General features: G+C 47.5%; 1 protein-coding gene across 1 annotated transcript; it reads left to right on the top strand.

Moving 5' to 3' along the window:
- The first annotated feature begins 1,192 nt into the window (after positions 1–1,192).
- LOC141145637 (uncharacterized) lies at positions 1,193–15,657 on the top strand. Its single transcript, XM_073632474.1, has 4 exons — positions 1,193–1,562; positions 3,767–3,868; positions 6,224–6,304; positions 10,536–15,657. Exons 1-4 carry the CDS (start codon positions 1,359–1,361, stop codon positions 10,776–10,778), a joined length of 630 nt encoding a protein of 209 aa, XP_073488575.1. The 5' UTR covers positions 1,193–1,358; the 3' UTR covers positions 10,779–15,657.
- Positions 15,658–22,848: the final 7,191 nt, after the last annotated feature.

The following is a 22,848-nucleotide window of genomic DNA, read 5'->3' as shown; positions in this document are numbered from 1 at the left end:
TATGCTCGGCCGTGCTCGGAGGGGGGGGGGGGGCGGTCCCCGCTCAGCTCACCTCGGCTGTGCTCAGCTGTGCTCAGCTGTGCTCGGGAGGGAGGGGGCGGTCCCCGCTCAGCTCACTTCGGCTGTACTCCGCTATGCTCGGGCGGGTGGTCTTGAATCACGTTGGCTTGGCTCACCGGAGGGGACAGTCACGGTCATGTATCATGTAAGTAATGATGACCGGCAAATGTATTAGAAGAAGGATGCTGACCATGTCCGCAGCCCCTGACCATGTCTGCAGCCCCGCAGCCCCTGACCATGTCCTCAGCCCCTGACCATGTCTGCAGCCCTGCAGCCCCTGACCATGTCCACAGCCCCTGACCATGTCCACAGCCTCAGATCATGTCCCCAGCCTCTGATCATGTCCTCAGCCTCTGATCTTGTCCGCAGTCTCTGATCATGTCCCCAGCCTCTAACCATCTCCTGTATCATGTCTGCAGTCTCTGACCGTCGCCAGTATCATGTCCACAGTCTCTGACTGTCTCCTGTATCATGTCTTCAGTCTCTGACCATCTCCTGTATCATGTCCACAGTCTCTGACCATCCCCTGTATTATGTCCGTAGTCTCTGACCGTCTCCTGTATGATGTCTGCAGTCTCTGACCATCTCCTGTATCATGTCCGCAGTCTCTGATCATCTCCTGTATCATGTCCGCAGTCTCTGACCTTCTACTGTATTATGTCTGCAGTCTCTGACCGTTTCCTGTATCATGTCCACAGTCTCTGATCATCTCTTGTATCATGCCTGCAGTCTCTGACCATCTCTTGTATCATGTTCGCAGTCTCTGACCAGCTCCTATAGTATGTCTGCAGTCTCTTACCAACTCCTGAGGTGGAGCTCTAACAGGAAGAGGTGGGGCCTAAAGAGGAAGGGGCTGAGTTTGCAGATGAAGGGGTGGGTCTTACACAGGAAGGGGCGTGACAAATTCAGATGGGGGGGCACCCAATTTTAGTCTTGCCTAGGGCAGCACAAAACCAAAATACACCACTGGGCTCTTGCAGGGGTAGTGCTACACTATGAAAACCTGCCAGCCTTCACACTGATAATATCTTGTTACGGGTTTATTATTATTATTTACACAATTTTGCATGTGTGCCATTAATCACAGTGCATGCAAGGACTCTGAATGACACCTCCTTACTGCAAAGTCAATATTTCATATTTTGTTTCCTGTTGAGAAGTTTCCTGCAATTTCTTGCAGTGAGCCCAGAGCCAAGGCTCTGACAGTGACATCTGTACATTGTGCAATATAAAAATCAAGGAACTGACAGTGCTGCCTTCACTCAAGGAGGGCGAGTGACTCTTCTGCCTGTCTGTGAATGAAGTGTCGGAAGATGGGGAATTATTTACAGATCTGCGTCTTGTTCCAGGCAATGACAGTCCTGTATTCTGCATCCATCTACCACCCATTGAGGAGACCACCCAACTCCCAATTACTGGAAGATTCTATAAAACTCTTCAACGAAGGACTAAATAATTCAAGTTTTCTCTACAAGCTTCTCAAGGTGGACTCACACAGTCAGGTATGTAGTAAGGCTGCTCTTTGTAGTAGTAGAGCAGGAAAAGTCGAAAATCATTGACGTCTGTGACTTTCTGTCTTGGTGACCCCAGGTACACTATATGGCCAAACATTTGTGAATGTCAAGAACTTGTACCCCCTTGAGTTGTAGGTAGAGTGTAGCAGGATGAGGAGTGGATTGGGTGCCTGCAGTGGGTCCAGACACAGTAGGATAGCAGAAGACAGTCGGGAAGCTGTTTTGTTGCTGGAGATGCTCAGGCTAGGTCTGCGCAGGAAGCTGGTACGCAGGTTGGCCACAGAAACTTGCAGGTGCGAGGAGAATATTTGCTGCCAAGGCAAGCAGGGTCAGCAACGGCCAGGCAGCAGAGGTACCAAGTCAAATGCAGGATTAGGGTCAAAGTCCAGGCCAAGGTTGACAACAGACAGGCAGCAAAGGTACCAATTCTGAAGCAGGAACAAGTCCAGGCCAAGGTCCATAACAGATGGGAAGCAGAGGTAAAAATTTCAGAAGCAGGAGCAAATTCAAAGTCTAGGACAAGGTCAATAATACTGTAGATGGGAAACAGAGGTACCAGAGGAGCAAGGTCAAAGACCAAGCCAAGGTTGATAACAGATGGGCAGCAGAGGAACCAGTTCAGAAGCAAGCTTCGTTGTCAAAATCCAGGCCATGGTTGATAACATAAGGGTAGTAGAGGTATCAATTCAGTAGCACGATCAAGGTCAAAGTCCAGGCCATGGTTGATAACTGATGGGCAGCAGACGTAAAAATTCTGAAGCAGGAGCAAGGTGAAAGTCTTGGATAAGGTCAATAATGGACGGAGAACAGCGGCGCTCATCTGAGTGCAGTATATTAGAATGATAAATATGAATTTTGACGACACTGGATGTGGGGCACAGGGCCAGCAGCCTGCTGGCCCTGTTCCCCACATCCAGTGACGTCACAGCCGACGGGGAGACGACTGCCAGCTTGACTCGGAGCCTTGGAAACCCCCGCAGCTAGCGAGGCAGCAGCAGCACCCCACACCGCCGGCTATCTGGATCAGGTCTACACAAGTCTCCCCTTGTGACTAGCCATTTTAACCCTTACCCTGTGAGTTAATTATTTATTATTTTAATTTTTTATCTTAATAAATTCATCATTAATCATTTTAATATACTGCACTCAGATGAGCGCTGCTGTTCTCCACATTATATATCTACAGGGCTGCTTCCTCTTCCACAGCTGGCTGCACCTCTAGAGAGCTATATACATCTTTAATCCATCAAACTTGTTCCTAACCCATTCAAGGCTGAACTGAGCACCTCCAGAGACCGTGATTTGCTATCATCGGCGGACCGGGACACCTATGTAGACTGGTTTGCATGTGGTCAGATATGTACTGTGGGTTGAGAGAAAAACTCACCCAAGCTCTACCGCTATATAGTATAGTTGGTGTGTAGAGTAGTCGGTGCTCTGACTAATTAAGCTCACAAAAGATCCATAGAAAGTACAGGCCCGGCAACTCGACAGCTTCTCCATAGAAAATATTTATTTAAGCATTACAGCAGTAACATCATTCAAAAATCTGACGCGTTTCGGCCTTAGGCCTTCATCAAAAGGCCTAAGGCCGAAACGCGTCAGCTTTTTTGGATAATGTTACTGCTGTAATGCTTAAATAGTTATTTTCTATGGAGAAGCTGTCGAGTTTCCGGCCTGTACTTTCTATGGATCTTTTGTGCACTGTGGGTTCTAACATTTTTTTTAAACTGCCCACTAGATGGCGCTATAATCTTTTTCTATACACGCACATAGGAGCGGTGGGGGAAATCGCATGCAGTTCGGACTGGAATCGCACCGCATCCCTGTTCAAATCACATGAGATTCTATGTAGTGCGATTTGCGTCCATTCATTTTGTATTGAGGCAAATTGCATCGGTTTGCGAGATGGGCAGCATTTGGGCGAGTACCGATACTCACAAAAATGCTTGGTATCGGTATCGGTGCATCCCTACTGGAAAAAAAAAATGTTTTTGACTTTTTAAATTGTGAAATACCTCATTATGGACACCAGATGGTGCTGACGAATAGAAGGAATAAACATATTAAAACCAATGACGGGGATTATTCGCGAGGGCGGTATGAGAGCTGACACATTGGCACAGTGAGTTTGGATAAATAGACTGAATATAATAAAATAATAAAATATAATTTTTTTTTTTTTTCTTTAGGCAGATTTCCATGAAAATAATTCACTAAGCTTTGTTATTAAAGAGACGGTTTGTCGGAAGTCAGCAGAGATCCCAGAGGAATGTCCCTTTAAGGAGGACGGGGTAAGTAAGAGATATCGGACCGGCGAAGAACTGTGCAATGCGGGAAAATGTAAATAGCGGAATTTACCTTCACATAGGAATGTATGAACCTTTCCAGAGTTTATTAGAAGAGAAAGTCTGAGAATTAGGGGTGCTGCCCCCTGCTGAACGCCCCTAGTAACCCCACCGCAGGGCAGGAAGCCTCGGCTGAGCATCTGTTAAGCTTGGTTCACACTGTGCACGGGAGAGTGCATGCGTTCCCGCGTGTCGTGTGTAGGGCAGCCCATTCATTTCAATGGCAAGAAAGGCGGGGCCAACCGAAAACAACCTCTCTGCCCCCCTTTCTCCATGGAAGCTCCTCTCCTTTGGTGGACCCCCCCCCCCCTTTTTTTTTTTTTAGCCAAGGTCAGTCACAGCTCTGTCTGTTTTCCTCCAATGGAGATTCTGTATAATGTTTCCCTCTCCTGCTCCCCAGTTGCTCGCACCACCCAGCTTATTTAACCACTTCCTGACCGCCCTATAGCCAAAAGACGGGTACAGCGCGGTCGTACATTTCTTGGAGGGGGTGTCCATGGCTGCCTTCCCAGAACTACCCCCCCCCCTGTGATCATGGTAGAGGGACAATCACAGCAGTTCACTGGTAAACAAACATGACGGTTTTCAGCATTCCTTTCCTCGTGTGCTACCACAGCATGAGGAGAGGGGAGCCGGTAACCGGCAATTCTAACAGAGGACATTTACACTGATATCAGGGCTCTGATCATCAGTGCAGACTCATCAGTGCCCATCAGTGCTGCCTATCAGTGCACATTAGTGCCTCCTGATCAGTGCCACCCATCAGTGCCGCATATCAGTCCCCATCAGGACAGGTTAGGTTGCTGGTGAGGTTTTGGCTCCTCTGTATTTTTGTCTGTTCTGGGTCCCACAGCACCTTCTAGTGGCCATTATGCTTTTTTGTTTCCCCCAGAAATACCCTAATTTTTAAAAGAAAATTCACTACGACCAATAGATGGCGCTTAAATACAAGAGAGCCCTGTGTCCAATCAGACACACTGGAGGCATGCCCTCCTAAAAAGACAGAACAACAGGCAAGAACTTCCTCGACTAGGGCCTCATGCCCACTGAGACTTTTGTAAACGCTTGTCTCCCGGCATGGGTTGCGTTTTAGGCTCATCAGAATGGCGTTTATTTATTCCATTGGCCAGAATATTCATTTATTCTGGCCATTGAAATGAAAAAAAAAAAAACGCACAAGCACTGACACGCGTTTAGATACGTTTACATGCATTTAGGTGTGTCAAGCAGTTGTGGGAGGGGCTTAGGGCACCCTAGTGGGGACATTGTAGATCTACACTCACTAATGCCTTAACTTTGCGGTCATTTGAAATCAATATTAAGGCAGAAATCTAGACTCAGAAGTGAGCAACAACTTGCACAGGTAACTCTTTATGTGATCGGTGGCCAAGCTTCTTACACTGCTAATACTAAGCCCTTACTAACACCTTCCCCGGGTGTGCAGCATTCCTGGCCTGGCACTGCGGAGCATGCACCGGTCTAGTCCAACTCAGCTATTTCTGTCACCTCACCCCCACTGACATGTCCAACTGTTGCTACTGGATACAGGAAATGCTTTTCTCCATAAATCCATGAGTGTTCTCCCTCCCCGTCCCCCCCCCCCTCTACATCTTTCTCTCTCTCTTTCCCCTATGACTCCCAGGCTGGGTCCCTAAGTACTCTGTCCCGTAAGGTCGGTCCCTGTATGTGGGGAACTGGTTTCTAGTGAAGGGGCCAAGCATACCACCCCTTCACTAATGGAGTTACTGTCACCCTTGCCATGTCACCCCTTTCCTGGCTTGTTGGCTGTTTTAGCACTTGACACAATTACTGTAGTTCCTGACAGTGGCAATATAGCCTCCTCTGGACAGCATTCTGCTCATTAGTCATTGTACTGTATATTCTCTAACCTTCGCCCCCCCCCCGACGTAAGCCCTATTCTTTGATAGGCCATGCATGCACCCCATTAGCGGCTGGGTCCCTAGGCATGCTGTACTTCAAGGTCTGTAAAAAACAGTAAATTTATTCCAGGCTCCATCTAGTGGCCAATTTTAATATTGCAGGGGGGAACAATTTAAATGAATCTCCTGCCAGAGGCAGAACAGGTGTGTTCACGATTCCAGCAGATCCAACCCAGATTGGGTCGATCACTAGTTGAAAAATGAAGGACATCTCCTAAATTTTTTATCCTGCTGAGAATTTTTAACTTGTTGCAGACTTTGAATGAAGTACTGTGTGCGTTTTGTCTGCATTCCATAGATTTATAACCGTTTGCTGAATAATAGTGACCATAAACCTCATCCGATGTGTGATTTCTCTCAGGTGATGAAGAACTGCACAGCCGGGTATTCAGGACCCAGGCAGGACAGGGCTGAGCTCAGCTGTCAGACGTTGGATCCTCCAGTAAGTGTTCCCTTCTCTTCCTTCCATGTGTTCTCAGCATACTTCGTCTAATCGTAGTGGACTCAATGGGGTCTATTTACAAAAAAAAATCAAACAGCCGTCACAAAAAATCTCTGTAATCTGTGTATGTGTAATCCCTATGATCATCAGATCCATCTAGTGGCCAATGTCACGGAATCACTTCCCACACTCCGCTTGAGTGCTTCTGTCATATGCCGCTTCCTCCCAGTCTGAATATAGATATCAGATATTCCAACTGCTTGCAACCAAGAACTAGGCAGTACTCGTTTTGGCTGCTGAAAATGAACTGTTTATTGAAACACAGGTACACAGGTAACACTCGGGACAATCCCCCCTCCCTGCATTCAGGGCGGGGTAGACTGTCCAATCAGCAGGGAGAGCTGTTGGAGGAATTCCCCCCCTTCCTCCTCTCACAGCAAACACACCTACACATCCCATAATACTTTTCTCCAAAAGGCAGACAGACACAATAGAAGAATGGAATACAGCCACACCCCAGATGACCCAGCAAAGAGTCCACAACAGTATGAGACAATATACAATATATATATACAGTATATACACATCATTCCAGTGTGGTTGTCCTATTAGTACAGATCAGACTGGGGTTCTCGGTCACCCGGTGCCCCTAATAGACACAGGGTAACTTACACATAGGAGGGTCCGGGGGAGCAGGACAAGGAGATTCCAGTGTTCTCCAAGAGAAGCTGGGTTACACAATCCCCCCCCGCCCAAAGCGACTCCCGTCACAGCAATAATGCTGCATTTTCCAGATTGTGGTACTCAGGGAAAAAAAATGCATTTTGGCCACTAGATGGAGCTGACGCTCTAAAAATAACACCTATTCGACAGATTACTCAGGTTATTTCTGACAGCTGCTCAGGCATTCACATAGTTATTGTTTCTTATAATTAGCTGTCCCCGGGGGCAGGTGTTCCCATTGCAAGACACCCCGAAGTAATCTCATGTTTGCCTCCATTTTTTTGTAAAAATTATGTAAATGTTGAGGGAATTAATACAACTAATTCTGCACAGTGTGTATCTCAACTCATTTCCAAGCTCCATCGTTAACACACACCTTTTATCAGCCTGCACAGCACTCAGTTTGTAGCGCCCCCCCCTTGTGGCGAGTTGTTAAGGCAGTTCCAGCACCAAGGTTCCTTAACCACTTGCTTACCGGGCACTTAAATCCCCCTCCTATCCAGGCCAACTTTCAGCTTGCAGTGCTGACGCACTTTGAATGACAATTGCGCGGTCATACAACACTGTACCCAAATGAAATTTTTATAATTTTTTCCCCACAAATAGAGCTTTCTTTTGGTGGTATTTGATCACCTCTGTGGTTTTTATTTTTTGTTTAAAAAAAAGTAAAAAGACTGAATTAAAAAAAAAAAAATTTTTTTATGTTTTTATATTTTGTTATAAAAAATTTAAAACAGGTAATTTTTCTCCTTCATTGATGTACAGCGTACTGATGAGGCGGCACTGATGGGCACTGATAGGCGGCAGTGATGGGCACTGATGGGTGGCAATAATGGGCACTGATCAGTTACACTGATAGGCAGCACTGCTAGGTGGCACTGATTGGCACTACTGGTGGACATTGATAGCTGGCACTTGTGGGCATTGATAGCTGGCACTTGTGGGCATTGATAGGTGGCACTTGTGGGCACTGTTAGGTGGCACAGATGAGGCAGATGTGCCTCTTCCACTGCAGGACCTTTGTCCCTCGCATCTGAGTCGGTGATCGGCTTTTTTTTCTACTCACGCTAACAGCGTGAGTAGAAAAAAAAAACGATTACCGATCTTTTGTTTACATCATGTGATCAGCTGTCATTGGCTGACAGCTGATCACATGGTAAGGGGCCGGGACCGGCCCCTTACTCGGATCGATGATTACCCGAGTCTCAGTGACTCGGTGATCACAGCGCGCTCGGCGCGTGCACAGGGGAGGCCGTCACATGACGGCCTCCCGGGAATTCAGGTCCGCGCTGTGGCCGTCATTCGGCCATAGCGCGGATGTCAAGTGGTTAATAAAGATGGCCTTGGGGCCATGTGGGGAATCACACCTCTCCGATGTCATTGGTTCTAGGTCTAGTTCACAGGTGTCCCACTGAACATGCAAGGTCCAGGATATTTGGGGGCCCAGGTTGCCCAGCACATCCACCCAATGGAACCTCCTTTCCACCGCCAGGCGGGTGGACCTTCCTTTGTAGTGAACAAGGCCCACAAGGCTGAAACGCGTTTACATCTGCTGTGTCAGGTGCGGGTATGGAGATCGTGATGCCAAGAGGGCTCCCCTTGTGGCTAAGAGCAGCGTGCCCCTGGAGTTGGAGAGAGGGAGCGCGGTGCTCAAAGAAGCAAGGTTTGCCAGGTGCTTGCTTGTAGTCAGATGAGCTGGTCACCAAGGGACGACTGGAGCAGGCTGGTAGCAATAGCTGTACTTGCGGTGCTTGGTAAGAGGAGAAACCAGGAGCCAGGCCAGAGGTCAGACAGGATAAATCAGTCCGGAGCATAAACAGGGGCAAGCCGAAGTCATACACAGGGGACAGGAACAGAAGCAAAGTCCAGATGCAAGCCAGAGGTCAAATCGGGATATCAGGGAGGGAGGTCAAGGCAAGCCGGGTCAATAACGGGTAGTGCACAGATCAGGATACAGAATCACAAGGAACACAGAGAAGGTGACATAATCCAGCAATGTTCTGTCTCTAATGGCTGGTTTAAAGCGGGGCAGTTGGCGCCAGTGTCTGTCACGACATTTGCGTGCCACCGCACACGTGTCGTATTGCGCATGCGCGTGCGCCGATGCGTGCTCCTGTGGACATTGATGTTGGATTTGGCCGACATTGCCGGTCCTGCGACGGCCATGTCCCTGACATGCTGTCTATGTCTTTTATGGAGAATCAATACATTTTGGAGATTTTAAAGAGCAAGCAAGGAGTTGCGGACTATCTTTTCTCAAGGTGGACCTTCCTCCTCTAGGCCACCACTCTCAGTCTTGGTCCAAACTGGCTGCCATACACACACTCCCCACAGATTGGCTGTATGGACATTTTCTTAGGAAGATCACCCAACCAGTCCAGCACTTGCTACTGCAGCTCAGTCCATTACCTGCTCTTGAATTCCTGCCAAGCTGAACTTGACTTACCTAGGGCCACCCATTGAGCGGTTCCTCAGGAACTGGAATTAAAATTTGTACAATGTATGGGCAGCTTTACTCCCTGTTGTGTCTCCGGGACCAGACAAGAATGGTTTAGAAAAAACACCTCATTATGGCCACTAGATGGAGCTAAGGATTAGTTATTATTATTTTCGTTTGATCCTCAGCTCCAACCTTCCAGAGTTGAAGTAGTTAAAAAAAAAAAGAGGGGTTTGGTAAGTCATTGATGGAGCTGAGGATCATAGGAAAAAAAAACGAAAAACTAATCCTTAGCTCCATCTAGTGGCCATGATGAAATGATTTACCAAACCACTCTTTTTTTTTTTTTTTAAACCACTTCAGCTCCGGAAGGTTTTACCCCCTTTCATGACCAGGCCATTTTTTGCTATTCAGCACTGCGCAACTATAACTGGCGATTGCGCGGTCATGCAACACTGTTCCCAAATTATATTTATACTTTTTTTTTTTCCACAAAAATAGAGCTTTCTTTTGGTGGTATTTGATGCCTCTGTGGTTTTTTTATATAAAAGAAAAGAGACCAAAAACTAAAAAAAAAAAAAAAAAAACTATCTATAATTTATTACTTTCTGCTATAAAACATATCCAATAAAAAAAATTAAAAAAAAAAATTTTTCTTCATAAATTTATTCTGCTACAAAAAAAATCCCAATAAGTGTATAGTAGTTGGCTAGCGAGAAATTTATAGCATCTACAAACTATTGTATACAGTATATACTGGATTTTTATTTTATTTTTTCAAATACTAGTAATGGCGGCGATCAGCAACTTATAATAGGACTGTGATAGTCAATCGGACACTAACTGGCGCTGGGTGGGGAACTGACTAACTGGCACTGACATCACCAGTGACACTAATACAGTGATAATACTATGCACTGTCACTGTACTAATGACACTGGCTTGGAAGGGGTTAACATCTAGGGGCGCTCAAAGGGTTAAATGTGTGTCCAACAATGTGTAATGTGTGTGCTGCTTTTTCTAATAGACGTGGCTGTGTTTTCTCCCTGACAATGTTCTTTCTCTGCACAGGTGTCCAGCCTCCCGCCAGCAACATCTGAAGGAGGTGATGAAAAAAAGTCCAGCCGGAGTCATCACAAGGCCAAATCCATCAACTCCGGCAAAAAGAATGAGAGGACTTTCCAGAATGTCAAAGAATCGCATGACATCGCAGGCTCGTGCCTAGCGTGCGTATTTCCCAACTCCCAAAACGCAATTAGAAGTTCCGCATTTTATGTATTTTTATTATATATATTGTTGCAATCGGTCATGTAATTGATACTTTCATAATGATTTTGTACATATTTGTAAGTAGCATACGGATCTCATGAAAACTGTTTTATTGGGTTTTGTTTTTTTATTTTATCAACATTATTAATTAAAAATACAATAATGATTATTACTACTATTATTATGTTATATGGAAGTAATTTGTTTCCCAAAAGAGAACCTGTCATCTAGAAACTAAGGCATAGGCTTGCAAAACCATTCAGATAGCATGACCTGCCTCCGCTGTGTCCGATTCATGTCTGAAGTCATTTGACGCAGAGGAGGAGCTGAAGCGACCCTAAGATGGAGTAAGTGCGGGGCCGACCGACCGCGCGTGGGTGGGGTGGGGCTTTTTCAGTAGGATGTCTTGTTTGCCGCCCCCTCCCCAAAATATACAGCACAAGCCGCCACTGCTCAGTAGTACCCCCAGCTCTTCTGATGCCCTACTCAGTAGTACCCCCAGCTCTTCTGATGCCCTACTCAGTAGTACCCCCAGATTTGCTGATCCTCTGCTCAGTAGTACCCCCAGCTCTTCTGATGCCCCACTCAGTAGTACCCCCAGCTCTTCTGATGCCCCACTCAGTAGTACCCCCAGCTCTTCTGATGCCCTACTCAGTAGTACCCCCAGATTTGCTGATCCTCTGCTCAGTAGTACCCCCAGCTCTTCTGATGCCCCACTCAGTAGTACCCCCAGCTCTTCTGATGCCCTACTCAGTAGTACCCCCAGCTCTTCTGATGCCCTACTCAGTAGTACCCCCAGCTCTTCTGATGCCCCACTCAGTAGTACCCCCAGCTCTTCTGATGCCCTACTCAGTAGTACCCCCAGATTTGCTGATCCTCTGCTCAGTAGTACCCCCAGCTCTTCTGATGCCCCACTCAGTAGTACCCCCAGCTCTTCTGATGCCCCACTCAGTAGTACCCCCAGCTCTTCTGATGCCCTACTCAGTAGTACCCCCAGATTTGCTGATCCCCCGCTTATTAGTAATCCTCTGGTTTGCTGAACCTCCTCTCTCTTCAGTCCCCCCTCACCTTCCTCTTTATTGCTCCCATGCTGCTCACCACATGTGACATCTGCTAGTAGCACTCTCTTCCTTGTGATGAGATCATAAGTGCGGGGCCGACCACGCGTGGGGGGGGGGTGTTTCGGCGGGATGTCTTGTTTGCCGCCCCCCTCCCCAAAATATACAGCACAAGCTGCCACTGCTCAGTAGTACCCCCAGCTCTTCTGATGCCCCACTCAGTAGTACCCCCAGCTCTTCTGATGCCCCACTCAGTAGTACCCCCAGATTTGCTGATCCTCCGCTCAGTAGTACCCCCAGCTCTTCTGATGCCCCACTCAGTAGTACCCCCAGCAGTGGCGGTTGGCATCTGAATTACAGCGGCGGGGGTGTTTTGGAAGTGCCTGATTAGAGCCATGGGCTCCAATAGGCATCCTGATTAGAGCCGTGGGCTCTAAAAGGCTTCCAAATTGGTAAACAGTGGGCGCACTGCTGTGCGTTCGCTGCTTACGTAGTGCTGTGTTAGGGAATCAAATAAAGCGCTTCCCTAACACTGACCCGCCTCTCAGCCAATCAGGTGCACTGGGTATGGTTACCTGTCACCTGATTGGCTGAAGCGACAGGCGCTGTGATTGGACGCCAGGCGTCCAATCATAGCAGAAGAGGACGGGAGAAGACATCGAGGACTCGGAGGGAGCGTGGAGGACAGCGCTGACCCGAGACAGGTAAGTGCCAGGCGGGGGGGGGGGGCAGACTGGCAGCAATTGATGGGGCAAACTGGTGGGAATTGATGGGGAAAACTGGTGGGAATTGATGGGGCACACTGGCAGCAATTGATGGTTACAGTAGCTGCGTTTGATGGCACAGTGGCAGCAATTCATGGGTGCAGTGGCTGTGTTTGATGGCACTGTGTCGGCGCTTGATGGGCACAGTGTCTGCGTTTGATGGGCATAGTGGCTGCACTTGATTGAACAGTGGCAGCGTTTAATAGGCACAGTGGTGGCAATTTTTGGGTACAATGGCTTCGTTTGATGGCACAGTGGCTGCGTTTGATGGGCACAGTGGCGGCAATTGATGGGCACAGTAGATGCGTTTGATGGGCACAGTGAGGCTGCAATTGTTTTTTTTTCAGTTTGTTTGCGCCCCCCTAAAAATTTTGAGCACCATCCGCCACTGATCCCCAGCTTTGCTGATCCCCCGCTTATTAGTAATCCTCTGGTTTGCTGAACCTCCTCTCTCTTCAGTCCCCCCTCACCTTCCGCTTTATTGCTCCCATGCTGCTCACCACATGTGACATCTGCTAATAGCACTCTCTTCCTTGTGATGAGATCATGCTTTAATAAAAAGCTGGACTGAAGATCCGTGGAGTGCTGGCAAATATATTCATTGTGGCTTTCATGATCCAGTCTCCAGCAATGGGATTATGGACTATTGCGTCTGCTAGTTTCTCCCGCTCTGGTCCCCCAGCTCTGCTGATTCTCCACCACTCTGTCCTTTCTCTCTCCAGTCTAAGTACCACCCAGTATTCACCAGAGCTCCTGATGGTGGGAAGGGTTTTTGCTGCGTGTTAGTACCCAGGTTGCGGTCCTCTGGATTCCCCCACCAAGAGGTGAGCAAGCCGGGGACCAGTAGCAGATATAGCAGGTAGATATCAAGCAGAAGCGTAGTCAGTAAACAAGTCAAAGTTCAGTAACAAGTGGTTGAAATTTGGGATCAAGTGAAAGCGAAGTCATAGAACAAGCTGAAGGTTGGTAATGAGTGGTAGTGGAAATATGGACAGTTGCAGGTAAGCAAGGAGCAAGATATCGGCTGGAGAGAGCACAACAATCTGGCAAAGAGAAAGTGCAGACACATGGCTTTAATAGGAAGTTCATGGGAGGAGCAAAGATTTCAAGGTTCGCCAGAAACAAGAGACAAGTCAAAACTGTCCTCAGACAGTGGTCTCCAAACTGTGGCCCAGGGGCCAGATACAGCCCTTTGCTTGCTTTTAACTTGCCCTTGGGGGGCTATTTCATTCACTATCCCCAATGAGGGGCACAATTCCTCTCAATGACACCAACAATGGGGTTTAATTACACCAATGATGGGGCACAATTCCTCCCAATGACATCAATGAAAGGCAGAGTTTCTTCCAATGACACCAATGATGGAGCACAATTCCAATTCCCGTTCAGGCCCCACAGATGCCAATTCTTGAATCAGGAAGGCTGGTGACTCAGATGCTCTTGAATAAAAGTACTTTAATTGTTACATGGATACACGGGTACAGGCTATATGCTGATGCGTTTTGGCTGTGAAGCCTTCATCAAAGCACAATTCCCCCAATTACACCAATGGTGGGGCACTATTCCTCCCAATGACCCCAATGATGTGGCACTATTCCTCCCAATGACCCCAATGATGTGGCACTATTCCTCCCAATGAACCCAATGATGGGGCACTATTCTTCCCAATGACCCCAATGATGGGGCTCAATTCCTCTCAATCACACCAATGACGGGGGATTGTTTACTACCACTGATGCTGGGACATTTTGTACTCCCAGCCCCCCTAAAGTCTGAAGGACAATAAACTGACCCCTGCTCTAGAAATCAGACAGGGAGCTCTCCAGCATCTCACGTGGCACAGCGAGAAGAGCCACAGCCCGAAACCACGCAGGTCACAGGTTCAGATCTGGACCCTGACACCGCCTCTTTGTGTCCCCGATGCGGTGGCAAAACATTCTACTAACAGCCCGCTGCATGGTCTGTCTCCCACAAATGTCCTCACCACCTCGGCCTTGAGCTTTGGGAGAAGAACGTTCTCTGCACAGAGTGCTGGGATATGTAGTTCCTCCCCCAGTCTGAAGGCTCAGTCCTTCTGGGAACTATATCTCCCACAAGTCATAGCTGCACCCAGCGGGCTCTATCCCTCCCACAATCCACAGCAGCTTGGTTTTCTCTCAGGGAGGGGCTTTCCTCCAGCACTCTCTCTGGCTGCATGCAGTCCTGCAGATGGCCAGTGCGCTCTTCTCTCTGCCCGCAGCCACTCCGGAGGGGAGGAAGTCCCGGACAGCAGTGATAGTAGCCCAGTCCTTGCTGCCAGACAGAGCAGCGCTGCGGACCAGGGGGCCAGTGTCGGGACAAGGTCGTCTAGAGCCCAGGGCAAACATGCCAAACTGCGACCCCCAAGATGTATGAGCATTATGTATCATCAAAGATTCCCCCCTTCCAAGAAAAATTGAAAATTAATCTGCACCCCCTTCTGTTGAAACCCCCTCTCCCAGCACAAAGCTATGCCTCCCCCCCCCAAAAAAAAATCACCCCTCCTAGCACAAATCTTCTGCCCCTCAAATTTCCCCTCCAAGCACACATCCCCCCCAATCAATTCCCCCTACAAGCACAAATACTCCACCCTCAAAAAAAAATTCCCTTCCTAGCACAAATACTCCCCAATCATCCTTACTCGCACAAATCCCCCCCCCCCCCCACCTTATTACCTCTTCTAGCACAAACCCTCCCAAATCCCCCCTCCTAGCACAAATCCTCTTCTCCCGTCCCAAAACAAACCCCCTTAGGAACACTCTAGGCAGGATATCATGCGAGGGTTCATTCGCTCCTAAAACATCTTTACACACTATCACAGATGATGTCACAGTGCCCCCCCCCTCCTGCCCACCCCTTAATTCCCCCTCCCACCACAAATCCCCTCCGCCCAATCTCCTCACAGCCCCCCTCCAACCTCAGATGATGTCACAGTGCCCAGGGCACTCCCCCCCCCTCCTGCCCACCGCGGTGCGGTGGTCATCATTTATCATTTAAGTCCGGTGAGTCTGATTTAATTATTATTATTTCTATTATTATTATTTCTATAATTATTATTATGTCTTTTAGTTTAAAAGACAGTTTCCCTACATGGGGTTAACAGAAGGTGTAGTGTTAAAAACATTTATGTAAATGCATGAACCTCGGTAGAAGTCCGTTCGGGTGACCGCAGTGTAAGGAACTACTGAGGTAGTTCGAAAGGGACTCTGAGATAGTTCCAAGGGGTTCTGAGAAGCCCAAAGTAATATAATACAAGTACTGTAAGAAAAGAAGTTTTATAAAGATATCTGATAGAGTGTGCCAGAAAAACCCAACCTCTTTGCTTACCGTATCTATCGCTTAGAAGATATAAAATAAGATAATTTGTACGTGTATTGTGTGGATTTTGTTGGACGCTGCGAGGTGAGGTGGCGTCCACCGCTGTATTATTCTAGCAAGGTATTCTGCCTCCTGTTCCTGATCACCCTGATAGTATTCCCACCCATTTGGATCATCACTAACTGTATCTACCACCCTGAAGATTTGGGTGCCATTAAAAGTATTTGTGGGAACACACATACATAGGAGAACATTACAGTGATACAAGTTAGAAATAAGAGAGACATTGAAGATAATTTTGCTGATAAAATGCTTTTGCTAACATTTAAATATGCTTATGTTCGGAAATCATGATTTCAGAAATGTTGGATCTGTAGTAAACTGCACCCTAGCACTGTTAGGATACCCTTAATGGCTATACCTTTAAATATTACTCCCCTGTGATTCCCCGCCACTGGAGAACAACAGAGGTACCTTCTTTGGGTGACTGGGCTGTGGAGGTGGACCAGATTAGAGATCTGGAGCGTCTGTTGGCGCAGGAAATGGGGAAGGAGGAACAATTTTCCATCACCTGGACCGCGTGGGCAATGTTTCGTTATTCCGACGACTTTTCTGTATGGGTCAGGGATGCCCCACTACCATCTACTGGCTAGCCATGCTGGGATGCTTCCCACTTTCTTCATCATTCTTTACCTGTTCTCACAGAGTTCTTCTCGTCCCTCTATCCACTCATTCCCCTCTATGTTTTGAACTAGTCTTCTCAGCTTATGAACAAAGGCCATATACCCAGATTAGGCTAACAACATCAATACTTTGTATAAGTGAGCAAAAAAGGCCCCGACAGCTTATCATGTAGGAGGAGATCCCTCCGATAACACTAATACACCAAACCATAAGAGTAAACATATGTTGGATCCCACTCATACAACATACTTCCCATATGTATAAAGACCTTTGTTTACATTGTGATATTTCGTTGTTTAATCAGAGACTTTATGTCAAACTATATACAGCTGTTCATATATGGTATAGTTTTATAACAGTGTTTGCTTTTTTTTTTACATAATACATGTAACCACGGGATGTAAGAGTACAATGTAGCAAACTTTCTCTCTCTGTTATATATCCTTTTGTATTATGTTTTTCTCCTTTTCTGAAATAAACTAAGATTGAAAAGTAAAATATTACTCCCCTTTTGAGAGGAGAGATTCCCCTTGACCTTTTGAATGTCAGCAGAAGAACTAATGACACCATTTCCTTTCACATCATCAAATAGAAGTCATAATCCTTCCTGGTGTTTTAATGTAGGGAATTCTACTAGAAATGCTCATATCTGTAGTCAATTTGTTTTGAACATTTCTAATTGCTACGCCCCTAGTGGGAAGTCTTGTTCTTTATATCAAACACACCACGATGAGGTCAGAGTACGGGCTGATCTAAAAAAAACCTCTTGCCTCTGAAAATGATAGCAGTAAATCTGTACAGCATTTGTTTCAGGTTTTGGCAATAGTTAGAGCAGTAGATCAAGAGACTGCTGTGAATACGCCCTTCTCGTTTGGTAACCACACTTATGTTTGTTGTGGAAAGACTTGTTATCCCTGGATTCCACAAGAGGTCCAGGGCTGGTGTTACCTGGCCTCACTGGTGCCCATAATGGGGGTGATAGGTGATAGTGATGGGAGTCATTTACTTGAAGCTAGTATACCCCCAAGGCAGGGGTGTTGCTAGGTCTACAAAAGATCTGGGGCTAGAGCCCATAGTAACATAGTAAAGAAAGTCATACGCTTGGGCGGGCATACACATGTATATAATATACGTGTGTGTCTGTATATATCCCCAGAGAGCCCCCCTCACATTATGATCTCCAGAGAGCCTCCCCCTTGCATCAGGGTTCCTAAAGAGCCTCCCCCTTAAATCAGGGTCCCCAGAGAGTCTCTCCCTTAAATCATGGTCCCCAGAGAGCCCCCCGCTTACATCAGGGTCCCCAGAGAGCCTCTCCTCCCCTTGGGGACTCGGGACTATGGGCCCCAGATTCGGGGCTATAGCCCCAAAAGCCACCCCCTAGCGACGCCACTGACCCAAGGTATCCATTAAAACATCGTAACAAGAGAGAGTTATTCCTTGAGAAGGATATGGCCTGGGCATGGTTCCCTTCCTGGACAGGATGGGGAATAGATTTGATGAAAAGGTTGAATAATTACTCAGGAATTATTGATAAGATGATGGAAAAGAACTCTGATGACATTTCTAAACTTAATGTAGAAACTAGGGCTATTAGAAAACAACTAGAATTGCATGACTTAGCCATTGAAAGCATGAGTTCAGCCCTTACAGGATTATGCGAAATGACTGAGGATTATGAATGTTGTACTTGGGTACACAATACCAGTATAGAGGTACCAGATTATTGTGATGTGATAGCTCAGCATAGAAAAGAGGTGGCCAAGCTGCAACAAGAGGCTCGCAACATAGCCCAGACCTGGAGTCCTTTTGGAAATGTTGATTTTGGATTTGGAGGGATATTCTCTTGGATAAGGGATATTGCCGTAATTTTGATCATGATTGTGTTCTTTTTCCTTTTCCTTTATCTTGTGTATAAGCTTATTATGTGCCTTATTAATAGAGCCACTCGCATTTCAGATCCCTCATCTCCCAATATAACTTATCTCAGTATGTATCATCAGAAGCAGGCTGAGAATACCACCATGATAAGGAAGTGAGAATCATACATTTATGATCAAAGAGGGGATTGTAGGGATATTTTAGCTTGCTGTCCACCATTTTAGCTATAAAAATGTGTATCCATTTTAGAATAATATGTATATGTGACGTTTATGAAAAGTTAAATTTTAATTTCTCGTAAATGGTTTGATTTCCCCGAAATGATGTACGAAGCTTTTTCCTGTTGTTAGTTTCTATATGCGTTATTAATATTCTATTTTTGCTTGTTTTAAACATCCTGTATGTCTGTAATTTTACCATATATTAATGAAAAGGTTGGACTTTTGCTGTGATGTCATTTTGGTTATATAAGTGGAGATACGGAAATAAAAAGGCCAGACCATTCTGAACTGCATGTGTTGACTGTGTGTCATAACTTTTTATCGGAGTGGTCTCCAGGCCTGATTGGGTTTAAAGGAACACTCTAGGCAGGATATCATACGAGGGTTCATTCGCTCCTAAAACATCTTTACACCCTATCACAGATGATGTCACAGTGCCCAGGGCACCTGCCCACCCCTTAATTCCCCCTCCCACCACAAATCCCCTCCGCCCAATCTCCTCACAGCCCCCCTCCCACCTCAGATGATGTCACAGTGCCAAGGGCACCTGCCCCCCCCTCCTGCCCACCCCTTAATTCCCCCTCCCACCACAAATCCCCTCCGCCCAATCTCCTCACAGCCCCCCTCCCACCTCAGATGATGTCACAGTGCCCAGGGCACTTGCCCCCCCCCCTCCTGCCCACCCCTTAATTCCCCCTCCCACCACAAATCCCCTCTGCCCAATCTCCTCACAGCCCCCCTCCCACCTCAGATGATGTCACAGTGCCCAGGGCACCTGCCCCACCTTCTGCCCACCCCTTGTCCCAGCCCTGCAGGGGGCTACAAATGGTTTGCTTCATCCAGGTCTCCCTCCCTATAAGTGTTGTGCCCAGTTTTCATTTTGATGACCCCATTGTATGTTTCCCTCCTGTGGTCACACAGGACTGCACTGCTTATATATTTGTATTAGAAAGGTGCGTTGGGTTGCCATTCAGAATGAACGCATTGCACCAATGCATGTAAAGCTCGGGGGGGGGGGGGGGGGGGTCTGCGTTTCTGCTGTTGAGGTCATAAAAACAATGCAGAGTCCGTTTTCTGCAAGCCGGAGGGGAGAAGCTGCAGAAACGCAGAGACACGAAGAGGAAGCCGCTCCCTCGTATACAGATTTCCCTGGATGTCCTCTATGATTGGTGTCTGTCCAAAATGGAGAAGAACCAGAACAGAGGAAATGGGCCCCATCAGTGTCCTCATCCGGGGCCACATCCTCAGCTCTGTCTGTTGTGGAGCAGATCCTGTGTATCAGTTGGGTTGCTGTCCAAGACAAAAAGCCAAAGAGAACCGGTCATGAAGATTTGAAAATATTTAGTTTTAAATTATTATTTATAAAAGATTTAAAGTGTGTTCAGCCAATGAACAGAAATGTCACATATTGCACCAAACCCGGCCTTAGACGTGGTGACTGCATTCATTTTCTTTCTTTTTTTAACCTGGTGATTCTGCCAGAAGCACACCTCCTGTTCTAGGGTGACAACGCTCACTTACTGCACTGTATCAAGAGGAGCAGCGTTGTCACCCTAGGACAGGACTACAAAACACCTCCTCCTCGCCTCATTTCCATAGCCTAGGGCAGCCTTTCTCTGCTTTTGAATCTTGAAGGAACCTCTGTAATAATTGTCACATCTGCCCCTTCTGTCCAGATAGGAGTGATAACTGCAGTGAAACCCCTGAGGAAGTCTCATGGACCCTGTGTGAGAAAATCTGTCATAGGGGAGAGGTTCTGTAATCTAAATTCAATTTCAGATTTCAGTGCAGAGTTGTCAGTCGAATTTAGGAACTCAGGTATCTATTCAATTTCTAATGTGTGGTTCAGTCCCCACACTGTCCTTTCTGTAGGTGGAGTCCTCAATCTTGGCATCACCAAGCAGTAGAAGGGTTTCTCCTGCTTCTCAACTGGACCTGTCTTACTGCTCAGCTTGAGCACCATCTGTACTGACCTGTACCTGTCTTATCATTATGCTTAAACACCACCTGTCCTGACCTGTACCTGTCTTATTCCTCTGCCTGAACACCACCTGTCCTGACCTGTACCTGTCCTACTGCTCTGCCTGAACACCACCTGTCCTGACCTGTACCTGTCTTATTCCTCCGCCTGAACACCACCTGTCCTGACCTGTACTTGTCTTATTCCTCCGCCTGAACACCACCTGTCCTGACCTGTACCTGTCTTATTCCTCCGCCTGAACACCACCTGTCCTGACCTGTACTTGTCTTATTCCTCCGCCTGAACACCACCTGTCATGACCGGTACCTGTCTTATTCCTCTGCCTGAACACCACCTGTCCTGACCTGTACCTGTCTTACTCCTCTGCCTGAATACCACCTGTCCTGACCTGTACCTGTCTTATTCCTCCGCCTGAACACCACCTGTCCTGACCTGTACTTGTCTTATTCCTCCGCCTGAACACCACCTGTCCTGACCTGTACCTGTCTTATTCCTCCACCTGAGCACCACCTGTCCTGACCTGTACCTGTCTTATTCCTCCGCCTGAACACCACCTGTCCTGACCTGTACCTGTCTTATTCCTCTGCCTGAACACCACCTGTCCTGACCTGTACCTGTCTTATTCCTCTGCCTGAACACCACCTGTCCTGACCTGTACCTGTCTTATTCCTCTGCCTGAACACCACCTGTCTTGACCTGTACCTGTCTTATTCCTCTGCCTGAGCACCACCTGTCCTGACCTGTACCTGTCTTATTCCTCTGCCTGAACACCACCTGTCCTGACCTGTACCTGTCTTACTGCTCCGCCTGAACATCACCTGTCCTGACCTGTCTTATTCCTCCGCCTGAACACCATCTGTCCTGACCTGTACCTGTCTTATTCCTCTGCCTGAACACCACCTGTCCTGACCTGTACCTGTCTTACTGCTCCGCCTGAACATCACCTGTCCTGACCTGTCTTATTCCTCTGCCTGAACACCTCCTGTCCTGACCTGTACCTGTCTTATTCCTCCGCCTGAACACCACCTGTCCTGACCAGTACCTGTCTTATTCCTCCACCTGAACACCACCTGTCCTGACCTGTACCTGTCTTATTCCTCCACCTGAGCACCACCTGTCCTGACCTGTACTTGTCTTATTCCTCTGCCTGAACACCACCTGTCCTGACCTGTACCTGTCTTATTCCTCTGCCTGACTACTACCTGTCCTGACCTGTACCTGTCTTACTGCTCCACCTGAACACCACCTGTCCTGACCTGTCTTATTCCTCTGCCTGAACACCTTCTGTCCTGACCTGTACCTGTCTTATTCCTCCGCCTGAACACCACCTGTCCTGACCTGTACCTGTCTTATTCCTCCGCCTGAACACCACCTGTCCTGACCAGTACCTGTCTTATTCCTCCGCCTGAACACCACCTGTCCTGACCTGTACCTGTCTTATTCCTCCGCCTGAACACCACCTGTCCTGACCTGTACCTGTTGTAACATCGGGGGTTGGTTTAGCTTAAAGGTAGAGCTTACCAGTGAGCCGAGTCCACGCCAGATACGCAGTTTTAAGGGCTTGTAGGCCCACTTTTATTAAAGAAAGAAAATGTCCAATAACAGAAGTGTTGCCCACACAGGGGTTTCAGCTTTCCACAGCAACAATGTAAGTGTAATCAAAAATACCAAGCCACCTGGCTCTCTTCAGCAGCACTGCTGCTCAGACTTATACTTCAGCCCTCTCGGCTCTATAACAGAGTTCCCGTACACCCAGTACCTCAGCACTCTTTTTCAGCTTCCTTTTACAGCCCACAGGCTTGGACCCTCTGTCTACTCTGACAGACCTGTGCAGACATGCACACTTCTCCCTTGCTTGCCTGGACTCCTCGGGAGGGTGGAGCCCAGAACTATGGTCAGGTGTCTACAAATAGCCCAACACACACCTGACCAGTCAATCTGCTGGTGGATCTCAAAACCTGGAGAAAGCTGCAAAAGCAGTTTTCTCCAGTCCACATTTATGCTCTGAAGCCTTGCCTCAAGCAAATGTGCATACCCTATGTCCACTTTAACCCCATTTTTATAGCGACAGGGACTCTCACTATTACATATCCCCCCCCTTTGTTTCGATCCGGAGGGAGGAACACCAGCACCCGTCATGGTTGGGACACCTCTGTGCTGGCTGTCAGCCACGTAGGCCCAACCTTTTTTTCG

Source organism: Aquarana catesbeiana, linkage group LG05 (genome assembly GCF_042186555.1).
Source record: "Aquarana catesbeiana isolate 2022-GZ linkage group LG05, ASM4218655v1, whole genome shotgun sequence".
NCBI classification, from domain to species: Eukaryota; Metazoa; Chordata; class Amphibia; order Anura; family Ranidae; genus Aquarana; species Aquarana catesbeiana.
This window is presented reverse-complemented; position numbering and strand designations above follow the sequence as displayed.